The 16,891-nt window shown below is 38.8% G+C and overlaps 1 protein-coding gene across 1 annotated transcript in view; it reads left to right on the top strand.

Moving 5' to 3' along the window:
• Positions 1-16,891, top strand: part of LOC306857857 (glutamate receptor ionotropic, delta-1-like) — a gene marked incomplete at both ends in the record, with an annotated part of 434,446 nt that overhangs the window by 376,055 nt on the left and 41,500 nt on the right. The window contains 3 exons of the mRNA XM_079398091.1: positions 7,548-7,721; positions 11,138-11,299; positions 13,840-13,959. Coding sequence (XP_079254217.1) covers positions 7,548-7,721; positions 11,138-11,299; positions 13,840-13,959 — 456 coding nt within the window. The remainder of the gene's footprint in view (positions 1-7,547; positions 7,722-11,137; positions 11,300-13,839; positions 13,960-16,891) is intronic.

Genomic DNA, 16,891 nt, shown 5'->3' on the forward strand with positions numbered 1-16,891 from the left:
AGACCCGAGCAGAAGACCACCACGGCGGGGCAGACGACCACCAGACCCGAGCAGAAGACCACCACGGCAGGGCAGAGGACCACCAGACCTCAGCAGAAAACCCTCGCCAGGAAGCAGACTGGGCAGGAAACCATGTCAGAGTCTGAGATCGGGGGAAACAGAGACAGACAACACAGGGAGAGCAGAGACAGACAATACAGGGAGAGAATTCATGATCACAGAGGGCGTGGCAGGGCAGGACGAGGATTCATAGACGGCGTTTTTAGCCGTGACAGGACAGGGCGAGAACTCACAGGCAGCCTCTTTAGCCGTGACAGGACAGGGCGAGAGCTCACAGACGGCCTCTTTAGCCGTGACAGGACAGACAGTGAGTTCAGGGACGGCCTCCATGGCCGTGACAGGGTAGACAGTGAGTTCAGGAACGGCCTTCATGGCCGTGACGGGGCAGACAGTGAGTTCAAGAACGGCCTCCGTGGCCGTGACAGGGCAGACCATGAGGCCAGGAACAGCCTCCGTGGCCGTGACAAGGCAGACAGTAAGTACAGGAACGGCCTCCTTGGCCGTGACAGGGCAGACAGCGAGTTCAGGGACGGCCTCCGTGGCCGTGACAGGGCAGACCGTGAGTTCAGGGACGGCCTCCATGGCCGTGACAGGGTAAACAGTGAGTTCGGGAGTGGGCGCCACCACTTCGGGAGGTTCTGCAGCGGAAGCCACCACCTCTGGAGGCACTGTAGCAGACTCGTGAACAGAAGCGGCCTCAGGAGCACAGTGTGCAGCCCACATACTCAAAATAGCGACCGCCATAACGGGAAGCACTGAGGTCAGGGGAACAGTTTCAGTAACAGCCAGGGTTGAGGCCCTGGGAATGCCAGCTTCTCGCACCGACATCAGTGGTGGGTCCATCACACTGGATATCAGACAGCGAACTGGAAGGACTGACCTTAAATCTCTGGTGACAGCCTCTGGCAGCTCGGCAGAGGCGTGAAGAGACTCTGGCTGAGGAGCTGAAGCGTGAAGAGACTCTGGCTGAGGAGCTGAGGCGTGGCGTGACTCTGGCTGGAGCGCTGAGACGTGGCGTGACTCTGGCTGGAGCGCTGAGACGTGGCGTGACTCTGGCTGGAGCGCTGAGACGTGGCGTGACTCTGGCTGGAGCGCTGAGACGTGGCGTGACTCTGGCTGGACAGGCGTGACGTGAGCAGACTCTGGCTTGGCAGGCGTGACGTGAGCAGACTCTGGCTTGGCAGCAATGACATGAAGGGGTGTTGTTGTTGCCGCCATTTTGCGAGTGAGTGCGTTGTCACGTTCCTCCGCGACACCCACAGTAAAAGAAGAGCCCACACACAGCAAAGCATAGTCCATATACTGAGCAGGTGACGCGCGGGGACCCTCACGGATTAAACGTGAATTGAGTGGTTGGTTAATGCCCTCACAAAAGAAGTCTATTAGTGCACAGTCCGGCAGATCAGAAAAATAGGCGAGGTCTAAATACTCATGAATATAATCCTCGAGCGGTCGCGAGCCCTGCTCGAGGGTTAATAACAGTCGTGCAGAGTCCATACCTGGCCAATGTCCTCTTGAAAAGCCGCTGGATCCTTGTGTGGCCGAGTATTCTGTTACGGGGCTGACGAGATGTGAGACATGCGGATCCATATGCAAAGCTTTATTATAAAACATGGTCAGTAAACAGGCAGGGTCAGACAGTGGCAAACAGGTATGGCAAGGGCAAGACACAGCAATCCGTGGAGCAAGCGTGGGTCGACGATCAGCAAACAGTATCCAAAGGGGCAAGGCAGAGGGATAATCCAGAAACGAGAGCAGTAATCCAAACGGGGAGCGAACAGAGTCCAAACGGCAGAGGCGAAGGGTAAATCCAGGAAACACAGGCAGGGTCAGACACGGCAAGAAAGACAAGGCAAGGCAAGACTAAGACTATGACAATGGCTCTGTAAAGTAGCTATCGCTAGGAGAGAGATAAATGCTAACAATACTCGGCCCCGATGCTGAGAAAGTCCATGGTTTAAATAGTGTGTGTTTGGGTGATGGTGATTGCGAGATGGTTCTCAGGTGTGGGCGTGATCATTGTGAACAGCTGTGTATGAGTCCGTGTGGTGAACGAGTGACATCTGGTGGCTAGTGAACGGAAGTGCATGGTCAGGATTCGTGACAAATATAGGCTAATAATAATAATAATATACAAATACTTACTTACAATAAATATTTTCTTGTAGGCCTATTTTATTGTATGTACTTTAGCATTTATTCATAATAAACCTCATTTGAATGCTGTCTATATTGCGTGCAATACAGCCAAAGTCTATGGTTAATATAATAATAATTTAATAATGTCATAATTTATTTAATAATGAATATAATAATTTCTCAATTCAAAACAAAATATTGATAAATCCATCTCTGATAATCTCGGGTTGCTATGGTCACAGGTTTTATACATTAAATTTGTGGCCACGAAAAATGGATGTCTTTCCCTCAACATAGCAACTCGAGGCCTCGACTTCAGTTTGCATGGCAACAACATAAGGATGTCGTTTCCTCTACAAAATGATCTTGTGCCCACGACATACAGTATTATCACGTTCCCACAAATGAATATCTCGTGGCCATGACATATTATCACGTGCCCCCTCACTTTGAATCTGGACCAGACCAAATTGCTCGTATACACTTTGCAATTATTTGTCTTTGACCGATTGTTAAACATGCTTATAGATTATTACAGTACGTTTAATTTTTAAAATAGAATTAACATAATTATCAATGTCTGATAAATTCACTTCATGTAACTTTGTGAGAAAACATTCACAATAAATAAAATAGTATTAGACACAAATGTTTGATATGGTAATATGGCCACCGAAAAATGTATTTACACATGACTGCATGAGTGTAAAGCAGATCATTATTTATTGTGCTTTGTAAACTATTTATTGTGCTAGCACTGTATATATAGCTGATGTAACTTTTTAATAAACTGGGTAAATTCCAGACATTAAACAGATAGCAGTTTACATGCTTATGACGTTTGCGTTGTATGAATGTACAGACTTCTATGGTGACCGGGAGGGGACATGATGGTTTTGTCGTGGGCACAACATTAACTCGTGGGAAAATGATAATATGTCATGGTCACAAGTTAATTTTGTCGAGGTAACGATATCCTTTTCTTGTGGCCACCCCATGGCTTCTTATGTTTGAGGGAACGACTTATTTTTCTTAAGTTTACAAACATGATGCTAGAAATCCGGAATTATTTGAAATACAAATAGGTTATATTAATATTTTATTTTGAATATTTCATTTCATTCGCATTTTAAAACAATGTGAATGCGAATTAAACGAAAAACCGCTGTTTATATGGCATAGGCCTTTTAATTACGAGCCGAAACAGAATGAAATATTATAGCCATATGTTAAATTTCCTTTAAAGTGAACTTCCAGTAAAATTCCTATAAGAGCGCCAGAAATAGAGCCTAATCAAAGCTTTACTGGCATGTTGGACATTTACAGTATTTACAAAACAGTAAGTAATATATGGAACGTTAAGCAAAGAGATCTAAATGTAGGGGAAAAAAACAAAATAGTATATTTTATAAAATATATAATATAAAAATAGCCAATAACAATAATAATCAAATATTATGGAAAAAAAGACTTAATGGATTTACAGGACTGTGGGATGGATAAAATAGTTTTCTTGTATAGGATAAAAATGTTAGTCTTGTATTATGTTCTACGTCTTCTTTTAACATTTATTCATGATAACTTCATTGGAATGCTGTCTAGGCAATGTTGGGTGCACAGTCTGTAGCCTATAGCTACCTATGGTTAATATAATAATTTCTAAATTACACACTTTTAGCATTCTTAATTCAAAACAAAATATTACTTTATCCATTTCTGTTAATAACCATTTTCTATGGTCACGCAGGGTTGTTTATGCATTAAACTCGAAGAAAAAACATTCTTATTATTATTACTTATTCTTACTACTTACTCTTTTTACATTTGTAATGATGGCGCAGTGGATAAGACACATGCCTTTGGTGTGAGAGACCCAGGTTCGAATCCACTGTGAGACACCAATGTGTCCCTGAGCAAGACACTTAACCCCTAGTTGCTCCAGAGGCGTGCGACCTCTGACTTATATGTAAGTCGCTTTGGATAAAAGCGTCAGCTAAATGAATAAATGTAAATGTATTGCAAAATAACTGCAGCGTTGCCGTATACAATTAGCTAAAAGAGTGCAAAATTAAAATAGTACAAAGACGCATCACATAAATTGCAGACGTGTCTTTTTAGGGCAGTCTCTTTGTCTCTGTCACGGACGTGCCGTGTCTCTTATAAAACAAAACAAAATGAAGCAACACTGCATATTATAGTACATATAATTCTGCACATGCCGTTGCACGCCAATTGCAAAAACCAAACGAAACAGACTGCTTTCTGCTTTTGCAGAAACAGACAATTTACCTAAACTTGCTCTGCAAGTTTGAAACACTTTTCAGCCGTCAGACACTCTCCATTTTAAAGAGTAATGATTTACACCTTCCAACCCTACAATGAAGTTGAACTGCCCGAATCCTCAACCCCCTCTGACTGGACTGAATTCAGTCACACTGCTGATGATGATTTTGAATCGAAACAGTAGATCCCTATGGGCTATTTACACCAGGCGCAATCATTTGCGGTGCAAAAAAGTGAGGTGCTCAAATAAATATGCATGTTGTGGATATGGCAATCAATCAATCAATAAATAAATAAATATAATCCCGATGTAAAAACTCCCTAAGAAATAATGCATGCCGTTTTTGTCACTTTCACAATGTCTGCATGATGAAAATACGTGCAATGAATGAATATACCTCTACTGCAAAAAATTATTTTCTTACTTAGTATATTTGTCTTGTTTCCAGTCACAATATCTAAAGACTCTTAAATCAAGATGCATTTTCTGCATAGGAAAAATGACGTACGGTATTTGCTCTTTTAAGTGTATTTTTCTTGTTTAGCAAATGAGATAAGAAAAATAATCTTAGTTCCATTTGCATTAAAAACATTTTCTTGATTTAATTAAAATGCACTTAATTTAGATCCCAACATACTCACTAAGAAAAGCATTTTTGCAGTGTGAATTAATGAGGTGTAGGCATCGTTTATGCTTTTAAAAAGGGGAGGAGACCGAAAGAAACTTTGGGTTTAGAAAAACCTTGAAGAAAAGCTGCTTCTGACTCCGACTTCCGAAGAAGAGCTACCATGGTAACTGACCCCGAGTTTAAGTTACCTCTCTTTCAGAAATGGGCTTCCCTGCTTTCTCTGCCTCTGATTTATTCTCACATAATGCTATTTATACACAGGGTGCGATTTGTGAAGAAACCAGAGGTTGTTTTTTTTTTTCTTTTTTTCTTTTTTTTTCCTTATCACAAATATATCACAAATCACAGAGCTATATAGATTAATTTTGGCAGCTGTTACAGAAACATTTTTAGAATAAATATTCTGACTTTACATTGAGATTAGAGGGCTTCTATATTTGACCACTATTTATGATATATTATGATAATATATTTATGGCTAATACTTACAATGGTTACAATGCCAGGAAATCAATCGGGTGTGAATATTAATTATATTTTGAATAGAAAAAGAAGACACTATCCTGTACATATTCGATCGCGTTTGCTTTCATTTATTTTTGATCGGTGCTTTGCTACACAACATATAAACTTTTATTCCAAATATGCGTCCATTATGTATTCACACTTTTACCTCATATTTCTTTAAATAGAATAGAAGCATAATTTCTTATGACTTGCAGAAAGACGATTCTCTGCCGATTCATCAGTCATTGCGTGATCATAATTCACACATTACGGCGACGGTAAACTTCTGCGTTCTTTCTCATAATTCACTTATGTGTCAGTTTATTATATACAATATCTGCATTAGGTCACAGTAGAGTGAGTTTTGAGCAAAAACATTGTGTATTAATCGTATACTGTCACTCTGAAATATACTAATGACACGCGCTGACTTTCTGAAAAGCCCTGCATTGAGGCGCTTGAACCAGGATCACGAAACTGTTATAGACGATCTCTATTAAGCAGGAGCACTGTTAAAGTCTCTTTCTAATTTTATTGTTGTTTGTATTGTCATGTTTCAGTGTTTCACTTGCTGATGGTATTTTCACACAATAAACATCACACTGTGATGTGCACACTTGCGCTTCTGTGAACAGAGAAAACATGATAAAACTATAAATAAAAAGGAATTTTTAGGCCTATACGCGAAATATATTTCATTTAAACATTACAGATTAAAAAAATGAAAGAAAGCATAGTTATAGAGTTTCAGTTCATTGTGGCACACTCCAAATATCTAAGGAAACAGACACATTCAGTTTTTTTGGTTATTTTACAAAAATCTGAATATCTTTGGTAATTTATTAATTATGTCTTGCTTTTATCTGCATGACCATAAATTCCGGAGCAACAGTTTACTCTCTTGGAAGGAAAACATCCAATGGTCGAGCCACCGCATCACACACGTACAAGCAAAATATTGTTCACCAGATTAAAAATGAAATAATCTTATGAACTTTAATAACACAATTTAAGTGAAACATTAATGTTCAAAGGTGACAAACAAAAACATTAATAACTGAATCATTAATGTTTGATTTCTTTCAGCTGAACGTAAACAATATAGGCTACGTGGTTCTCACATGTTTATGTAACATAGTCTCATCCCAACTCGTCACATATTGACGCTTGGTTTTGGCGTCGCTTTTTGACGCTCAAAGTACCCCTTTAGCGTCACTTTTCGACGTGAAGGGTCCTCCATTTTTTTAAATAGGAAACACTTAGCGTATATGAATCATTTTTAAATAAATTATGACAGTAGTTGCATCTGCCTCCTATATCTAGCGTTTTGTTCACAGATGGTAGGTTTAGGGGCAGGGGTTTGGTAAGTCATATAAATAAAACTATTTTGACTGTTTACATTGAAAAATCACACCCAATATTCCCAATATCGCGTTAGCATATCGATGCCGAAAAGTTACGCTAAAGGGGTACCTTCCCTTCACGTCGAAAAGTGAGGCTAAAAGGGTACCTTGAGCATCAAAAAGCGACGCCAAAACCAAGTGTCAATATGTGACGAGTTGGGATGAGACCGGGTTGGTTTATGAGCTCTGTCGCTTGCTGTCAATAGGCGCCTGACAGAGTCGCATAACACATTTATTGCATATTATTGGCTTCAGTACATGCTATAACTGATAATAAAACACAACTGCCCCCTACTGGTAATGTACTTCATGTGCCAGAGAATTTCACTATGGGCCGCATCTTGCCGCGGCAGGTCGTGGGATCCCTTTCCCTGTGATGCGCATTTTTTATGGCCACATCTATAGATATAAATGAGCAATATCACACGGTAGCTGTGTGATATCGCTCTGTATCAACATGATTGTGATTGGGCCTATTTCATAAAGAAGTATGATTTCTTTGTATTTTGTTTCTGTGTGAGTTTAGGAGATCAGTGATACTGAGATTATGGAGTTGGCCCACAGTTCCTTGGGAAGGATGACCGTCGTCAGGCAGATTTTCCCTCTGTGGAAGGATAGCAGTGTGAGCTGTATGAGGAACAACCACCGTATCTCCTCACTGCTCTGCGACCCTCAGGAGGGCTATCTGCAGTCGCTGGAGGTCAGTAACCATAGAAACAGCATCATCATCATGTTGCCCTTATGCAGGGTTTTATCGTTTTAGTTTTAGTTCAAAGTTCTTTATAGTGTGTAGAATTTTTGTTGTTGGTTTGTTTGTTTTTTCACAATAGTTTGTTTTTATGCATTCTCTGAGATGCTGTTATTTATTTAACCCTTATATGCATACCTCGGGTCTTTAGCGACCTGGTACATCATTCTCTACCCTCTCCCTCCTTAATTTTTTTAAAGTTAGACATCAACTTTCTTAGTATTCCTCAATCTATTCATTATAAAACAATATAACAAGAAAAAAAAAGTAAAATAGAAAAGAAAACAATGCCTGTTTTGCATGATGTTTAACTAATAATTACCGCAGGCATAAAACAAACGAAAATCATCAGCAAAAATTGAACTGGTTTGAATGGCTTTACTGCAGAGCAATTACTTTATGCAATGAAATATAAATGTCACTGCCATTTGATCCTGGATGTGGTGAATAAGCTGCCAGTGATCAAAATACTGAATATGACGTCACTGAATACAATAGTTTTGAGAATATGGCTGAGATCGTGAATATGAGGCAGATGCTGAATGTACTGTGGAAGTGCGTTCTGCACGATGACAGCGATGGTAAAATCATCTGCTCAAATTGAACCCTTTAAAGTTTCAAAACGTAACAAAATATGCTTTATTTTATTATTCTGTAATTGTTCTTAAAATATCAAGATAGTTTTTTGCTATTGCAGCAGTTAGAGATCCATCCGTTCTGGATATATAGGTCTGGGTCGCTAAAGACCCGAATATGTAATAATGATTGGTGAAACATTCATGCGTTTAAGGGTTAATTAATTTTGAAAGAAGTCTCTTATGATCACCAAGGCTGCATTTATTCAATAAAAATACAATAAAAATGGTACAATTATTTTTTGTAATGGCAAAGCTGCATTTTCAGCAGGTATTACCATGGGTTTAGTTTGGTACTGAAAGATTTGGTAACACTTCATTTTAGGGTCTCTGAACAAGTTGCTTATTAGCATGCATATTACTAGAATATTAGCCATTTATTAGTAGAAATTAAGCACATATTAATACCTTATTCTACATGACCTTGTTCTACATCCCTAATCCTACCCAATACCTAAACTTAACAACTACCTTACTAACTATTAATAAGCAGCAAATTAAGAATGTATTGAGGGAAAAGAAATAGTTAATAGTGAATAAGCGTTCCCTATTCTAAAGTGAAGTGTTACCAAAGATTTTATTAAATATTATTCATATATATATATATGTGTGTGTGTGTGTATGTGTGTGTGTGTGTGTGTAACAATTGAAACATACATTTAATTTTCATTTGCAATAATCTTTTATTATACAGTTATCCACAAACCTAGTTATTGTGTCCAAGTGTTTTCCTCCTCTGCTGTGACATCCACATGTCTGCTTGAACCCCTTGAACCCACATGAACACCAGTTTCATAGTACGGAACAGATGCCTGAGCTTTGCACTGCACATACTCTGGGAGCTTACACCTCAATTATTCATGAAAACGAGGGCTGAATGTTCTTTGTTTAATCAACTTGACAAGCAAACCACTAGTTCACAGCAGTGACAAACCTGTCAGCTTTTCGTCTGCAAATCTGCACTGTCAACACAAGCATCCACCTTTGTGTGCCTTTCCCTGTCACTCAAGAAACAAGCAATCACTGGAGTCACCCACAGAGCTTTTACTAATACCACCAACGTGCATTAGCTGATGGTCATTTCCAGTAAAGTGTGACAAATGTCTTCCTGTATGGACCTGTCAGCTCAACTAGCATGCCCGTCATTCAATGATCAGGAAGCGGTTGTCTGTACAGTAGGGAGAGGTACTATGTTTTATACATCAGCTGGAATGATAACTGACACCTAGCAGGTTGTAACACTCAGCAAATGTCATACTTGGATGAGAAATGGCCATGAAAGTGTGATTTGAATCCGGTGGGTCATGGACAGATGACACTTCCTGATGCACATTCAGCAGACAGTGTGCTGGAGTGAGTATGCATCATTGAAGCGTACAGCTCATAACTTGAATTACATTTTGAAGGTCATTTCTTGGAAAAAAATTAAATAAAAGTATATAAAAAGTGTTTTATATATATATATATATATATATATAAAATAATACAATTGTAAAAATCTAATTCTATAATAAATATAATAATAATAATAAAAGTTTTGGTAAGTAATCTGGCCAATAAGACCCATCAAGGTTAACAAAAGAACCACTTTAAGGGTCAGAAATTCATCCAATACCAGCCCGAAGCATAAAATGAGAGACCAATGAGCGGTGGACACGCCTAAAACTGGCTCCTGTATGCTTTGTCCATGGTCCAAAGATCCCAGGGCGACACATTTGTCAGAAGCTGCTACGAAGCCAAATGGTGGGAAATGGGTGTTAAATTGATAGGGGGTTAAAATTCTCCTTTCGGCACCCTGAAATGTCTCAACAGCAGGGAGATGCTGAACACTGGAAGCAAAGGAATTGTTATATAGTAGGTGCCCAGCCATTCTATGGGGGGCAGTCTCTACTAACAACCTCTTGTGTCCTAACACCCTCTGAAGAAGGGACAGGTACTGCACTCTGAAAGCCCTTTTGTGTGCAGTAGCAGCAAAACACCAGGTAGGAACTGACGCCTCCCTGAAACACCTGTTGTGGGTTTAGCTAAACAGCCCCTTGAGGACATCAAGGAAATATGTGTGAGCATCTCTGAGAATCCCACAGTTTTATTTGTGGGAGCCTGACCTCATGTTCCTGAGCACCAAAGCATCAGGACCTGTCTTGCCTAGTCGACCGAGAGGAGAAAATAACAGATCTTAAATCCTCCTGCCTCTTGGCTGCGACCTCCAGTCTCTACGGGGAGGGGGGGGGGGGGGGGGGGGGGGGGGGGCTTTGGCGCGACACTAAGCTTTTGCTGGTGGCTGCACATGTGATTCAGACCCTTGTCACACCCAAAGTTTCAGATACCGATTGCCTAGGTAACTTATGTAAGGGAACTGTTAGTTTTTTTTTTTAGTTTAAAACTAGTTATTGCACAAATAAGTATGAATGAGCATCAGAACAGAGGGTATGGTGAGGGAAACAATACAACTTACTGAAATGTATTATGTCTGTAATCACTTATAATGTGTTTCAACCGTGGAAAGATGTCAATAAATCAGTTTGTAGACAATATGCCATGTAATGTAACATTTACCTCATTAAAAAAGGTAATTATTTTTTATTTAAGTGTTGATTATTAAAAATTGTGATTAAATAATTATTAAATACTTTATTTTCATTTCATATAGTTTCAGCTAAATGAAAGCATTATTTTGGTTTTGGTAAAAATAATTTTAATGCATCACTATTTTTTTTTTCCTTCTGATTTCAGGTGTCCAATTTGTACCTTTATGATAGTGTGCTGATGCTGGCCAGTGCATTCTACCGGAAATTAGAAGATCGGAAGTGGCACAGTATGGCTAGCCTCAACTGCATCAGGAAGTCAACCAAGCCCTGGAATGGAGGCTGGTCCATGCTGGAGACGATCCAAAAGGTACGATGTGTTGATGTTAGGATGAGCCGCCTGTCACACTGTTTGGGGGATATCGCATCTAGCACGCAAGACTAGAAGTGGCAAGATGGAGAGTAGTTGAATAAAAGCAACTGTGACAAGATGATAGTTTTGTTTGCTTTACATCAGGTCCCAGACATATGGCTTTTTGAAATGCAAATTGCTTTCATCTAGGTTGTTTCCTGCCTTCCCCTCTCACGGCTGCAATCACATTTCTCTTGAACACCAGCACAGCGGTCAAGCTGAGATAGCTGTTGGCTGCCCTCACACAGAGCTCTCTTAGAGGCCACTGAAAGCAGTGCAATAGTTGGTGTGGTGGCCGCATCAGCTGATGTGTCTCTGTGAGCTCCCAGGGGCAGTAAGCGGTCTAGTGTGTGTTCCTCAATTTCACGGCCTTTTAACGTTATATGAGCCACACAGAACTGCAGAAAGCCTCTAATCGGCCCTGCGAGGGGCACGCCACTGATATATTTGTCTCTGAACCTTCCGCCGTCCCTATACTATCATTGGTTGATCTGAAGTCAAAGCTGTAAGCCTTTCATGGTGATGCTTTTTAAGTGTTGAGCAACTCACACCACTCTAGACTAGTAAAGAAAACATGGTAACACTTTAGTATAGGGACCGATTTACTAGTTGCTTATTAGCATACTTATTATTAACATATTAGCTGTTTGTTATAAAGCATGTATTCTGCATGGGCATAATCTACATCCTTAATCCTACCCAATACCTAAATTTAACAGCTATTAATAAGTAGCAAATTAGAAGTTTATTGCGGCAAAAAAAATTGTGACCGAAAACATTAAGATTTCTTTCCTAGGTAAATTAGCTTCAAATTACTTTTATTAAAAAGGCTAATAAACTGGCTAATATATAGGTTTAACAGTGTTGTTTAAGATTTATTTAGATTTTTTTTTTTAAACTTTATTTCAATTAACATTTGTTAAAAATATTAACACCGGTTTATAAGTTGCAAAAAACCTGCTTGTTACGTAGCTATTTGTCGACCAATTTATTTACTGATTAATGCATGCCAATCAGGACTTCATGATTATATTTCATTTTACATACAGTTGATGATTATTTAACTTAATATTGTAATCACAATTATTCATTTGGATTAATATAATCTACACAAAATGCATATGTTTTGTGCATCATTTTGTGTAAAAATTCATGGTTGGTGAACTCTGACCTTTGAATTTATATGATCAGAAGTGGCCAATGGAAGATTAATACGTCACAAGTTCACCTCTTTACTGAATTTAAAGTATTTTGAATTTGTAAATGTTAAAATATATATTTTAACATATTTTGAATTTGTAAATGTTTATTAATTTAATAAACAAACAAACAAATAAATAAATAAATAAATAAATAAATATAATGCTACAACATGACACTTCTGTCCTGTTTGTTAAGATGTCCCGATAAATTTTGCATTCTCAGAGCCTAGGTTGCCTGAGAAGTTAATGAGCATTATTCCATTGCACTTATGTATTGAATCTCCTCTTTCTCTCCCCAATTCCTCAATAATGTCTCTGCCCCTGTTTGTGTCCATAGAGGTGCTTTTCCTCACCTTTTCTATTCCCAGTCATCATTTACTGTGTGAAGAAAGCACAGCATGCAAGATATATATTTTATCTGATAAAATGATGGAAAGCCATTGATTATGAATTATGTATCACTATTTTTAAAATTCACAAAGTGAAGAAAAAAAAAAAGATTAATGCAGCCCCATTAATGTTGTTTCTATTATTTTGCATTTAAACCCATTCTCTCCCAAGGTGTCTAATACTGACGCTTGTCACATCACTAAACAGAAAAGCCTTGTCATGATCATCATGGAACTACTGCATATGTGGTATAGTGTTGTCTTTGTGACATTATATGTTGAGGTATGAATCTGAACAGCAACAATGGTGTGACCAGTGTATTTCGATTCACAAACGAAGAAGGTTGCACTAAGAAACCAATTCAGAAAAAAAGGACAATTTTTCGTTGGAATCATACTAATAAATCATTCAGAGAATCCATCAGACCCAGTAACTATTTTTTAACTATTTTATGACTAGCATACTGAAGGTTATCATGTGTCCTATTCATGTCCAACTCAAATTAAACTTTTACTGTGACATGTTGTATATTCTATGAAGCACATTATGACATGTAGTTTGTGCAACTTAAATCAGTATATACAATTTTTTTAATTAATGTTTAAAAACTTGAGACACAGCTGTTTCTAAAAACCAGAACTACATGTTCTAGATGTATGACCACACTTATTATGCAGCATTGGCACGAGAAAATGGCGATAATGCCAACTGAGCCAAACCTCTTTCCCAGTGTCCCCAGGCCATATGGCCATTCTTGTTGTCAAGCCCAAGGAAGCCTAAAGGTTGAAATTGTAATTGGTAAAATTCAGTGCATAAAGGATACAGCACATTGCACTTTGATCTGGCTCAGTTCTTTTCACTGTGCCGCTTTATTGTGTATTGATTCAGACAGTTTTGTTCCCACAGGGCCGTATAACTGGTCTCACCGGAATTATGGACTTCATGGACAATGGATCAAATTCCCACGTTCAGTTTGAGATTTTGGGGACGAGCTTCAGTGAGACGTTTGGAAAAGACATAAAGCGAGTGAGTTCAATAGTTCAGGCTAATTTTTAATACCTGGTGAAAAGATTTTTTTTTCAATACCAGTCACCTTTGGTAAAATGAAAACTTACTTTACTTACTTTTGTCATTTAGCAGACGCTTTTGTCCAAAGCGACTTACAAATAAGAAAAAGTAACTAAAACTAAAAAGTTACAACTCTATAAATACTATCTACCCACATATTTAAGAAAATAAAGAAATTAAATAAAATTGACACATGCATATAACAACATTTCAATAATAAACATATAAATGAAAAAATTTAATAAAAAGCGATACTACTATCCCTTGCCGGTGTCCCTGCCCGGTGGAGTCGCACGGTAGAGTCGATGGTCTTTACACTCTTTGGTCTTCACACTAAGAGGGCTTCACACGACGACTGCCGCGGTATAATAACCTTTATTATACCAATCCAACAAATGATCATTTCAATTCAGCTGGACCCACTTTCCTGTTTATCAACTACAAATGGCCAAGCAAGTGCACACACTGACAAGATATGCGGTACAGTACGAGACCAAACGCGATTTCAGCAACTCTCATCCCAGTAAACAAAATAAGCGTTTCCTAGCAACGGCAAATGCGCTAAACACTGAGACAAGTAAATACACTTACGAGTTGATTTTAAACTTCCGCTGATAGACTGCTTCTCTTAAAGACCACTTCATTACACTGCCTTCTGCTGGCGCTTGAACCCACTTTCCTGTTTATCAACTACAAATGGCCAAGCAAGTGCACACACTGACAAGATACAAGATACAGTACCAGACCAAACGCGATTTCAGCAACTCTCATCCCAGTAAACAAAATAAGCGTTTCCTAGCAACGGCAAATGCGCTAAACACTGAGACAAGTAAATACACTTACGAGCTGATTTTAAACTTCCGCTGATAGACTGCTTCTCTTAAAGACCACTTCATTACACTGCCTTCTGCTGGCGCTTGAACCCACTTTCCTGTTTATCAACTACAAATGGCCAAGCAAGTGCACACACTGACAAGATACACGATACAGTACGAGACCAAACGCATCCCAGTAAACAAAATAAGCGTTTAAAACTTAAATTGAGTTTGCTGTTGGTATGTAATCTGCTTTTTTGAAAGACTTTCCAACGAGAACAACTTGACTTGATGTCATCAGTGCAGGTTATGTACCCTGCACTGACCCTATTTTGACACCTCACCTCTGTCAAACCGAGGAGGAGCCGAGCTTTGGCAGGCTTGACAGACCATGCCAAATGTGCTATAATGTCAACTTTATGTCATGTACCTATTGTCCTGTTTAAACAGTATGAGCTAAGTGTTCCCCACACACTGTTTATTCAATTCCAAATATACTAGAATAGTTTATTTAGCCTATAATTGGATATTTTCACTAGCTTTTGTTGTGCTTTTCCTAAAACAGTCACAAGTAATTTTCATTACAGATATTCTGTCCTCTTTTTTCTTCTTAGCTGGATTTGCTGATTCTCGTGCTTTGTTTTTATAGCCATAAACTGCTTGGCTCCATCCATCATTTAAAAGAAAGAGTAATATAAATTACAGGAGAGGAAACAGTCTGCTCGTAATGAAGATTTAATCACCCTGCATCCCAACCTGAATTATGAACCCACTGTATCACATTATAGCCATTAGGATCCACAGTGCCGCAACCATTTACTCCCTGCCCACACATTCACGGGCCCTGGCAGTACTGGCTCCCCCTCATACAAAGCACATTTATTAGCTATAATGAAAGGAAAGGACAGCTAATGGTACGTCAAGTGTTCTCAGTCCTGTTGTTGTTCATTATTAGAGCACCAGCTTTAGTCTTCTAAGCAGTGCCGCCCAAGAAGAGATTAATGTAGCCAACTGCATTTCCACCCTGCTATGGAGACAAACAGCGAGCCGTGCTGTTAATTTGACATATGTCACGGATGGAAAGCAGAGGCAAATACATTTCCTGGCTAAACAAGAAACCCTTTGGAGGTGAAAGAAGGCTGGAAAGTTTCAAGTGATTTCTTCAGGGGTGACTCAGTACCCTGTTTTAGTGTTCGCTTTTGTCCTATCTCAGTGTTTACTGTCTCTGTCTGTCTAAATGGCTTTTCTCTGACTGCTTCAACAGTATATTAGCTCTGTATGAAAAACTACTAAGCTGCCAACCAAGACAGCATTTTAAAATGTTTGTGACGCACTCCTGTCACTAACACTTTGTCTACACTGGATGTGAACGGGGCATTGTGTCGTGTCAGGTCAAACATAAAATACCTTTATAATAATACTATACTGTTGACTCTGGCACATCAACAGCAGACGGATACCCAGTTCAATTTCTGATGTACTTTTTCATACTTTCAACAGCAGGACAAATGGATGAGGAAAAAAAATGATCATTGAGGTAATCTTTTTGGGAACTTTGACACAACCAGAGTAGATGGGCTTAAGCTGTTTCAGTTTGTTATAGACATCCTGTCTATAACAAACTGAAACATTGTATAAGGCTGTTTCAAACAGTACCTCATTTTGGCAAAATAACAAAAAAACAAAAAAGGCATTGTCACATGTGGCACTTCACAGATTAAAGGGTCATGAAACCCTAAAACACATTTTTTGTAGAATGCATCGACTGTACATTGATGAAAATACTAATAGAACTCATATTTTATCTCCAACCCGAATTCCGGAAATGTTGGGACGTTTTTTAAATTTGATTAAAATGAAAACTAAAAGAATTTCAAATCACATGAGCCAATATTTTATTCACAATAGAACAAAGATAACATAACAAATGTTTAAACTTTTAAACATTTAAAAGAAAAAAAAAAAAATGTATGCACAAAATGAGCTCATTTCAAATTTGATGCCTGCTACAGGTTTCAAAATAGTTGGGACGGGAGCATGTTTAATATGGTGTAGCATCTCTTCTTCTTTTCAAA

Source organism: Barbus barbus, assembly GCF_936440315.1.
Source record: "Barbus barbus genome assembly, chromosome: 38".
Lineage (NCBI taxonomy): Eukaryota > Metazoa > Chordata > Actinopteri > Cypriniformes > Cyprinidae > Barbus > Barbus barbus.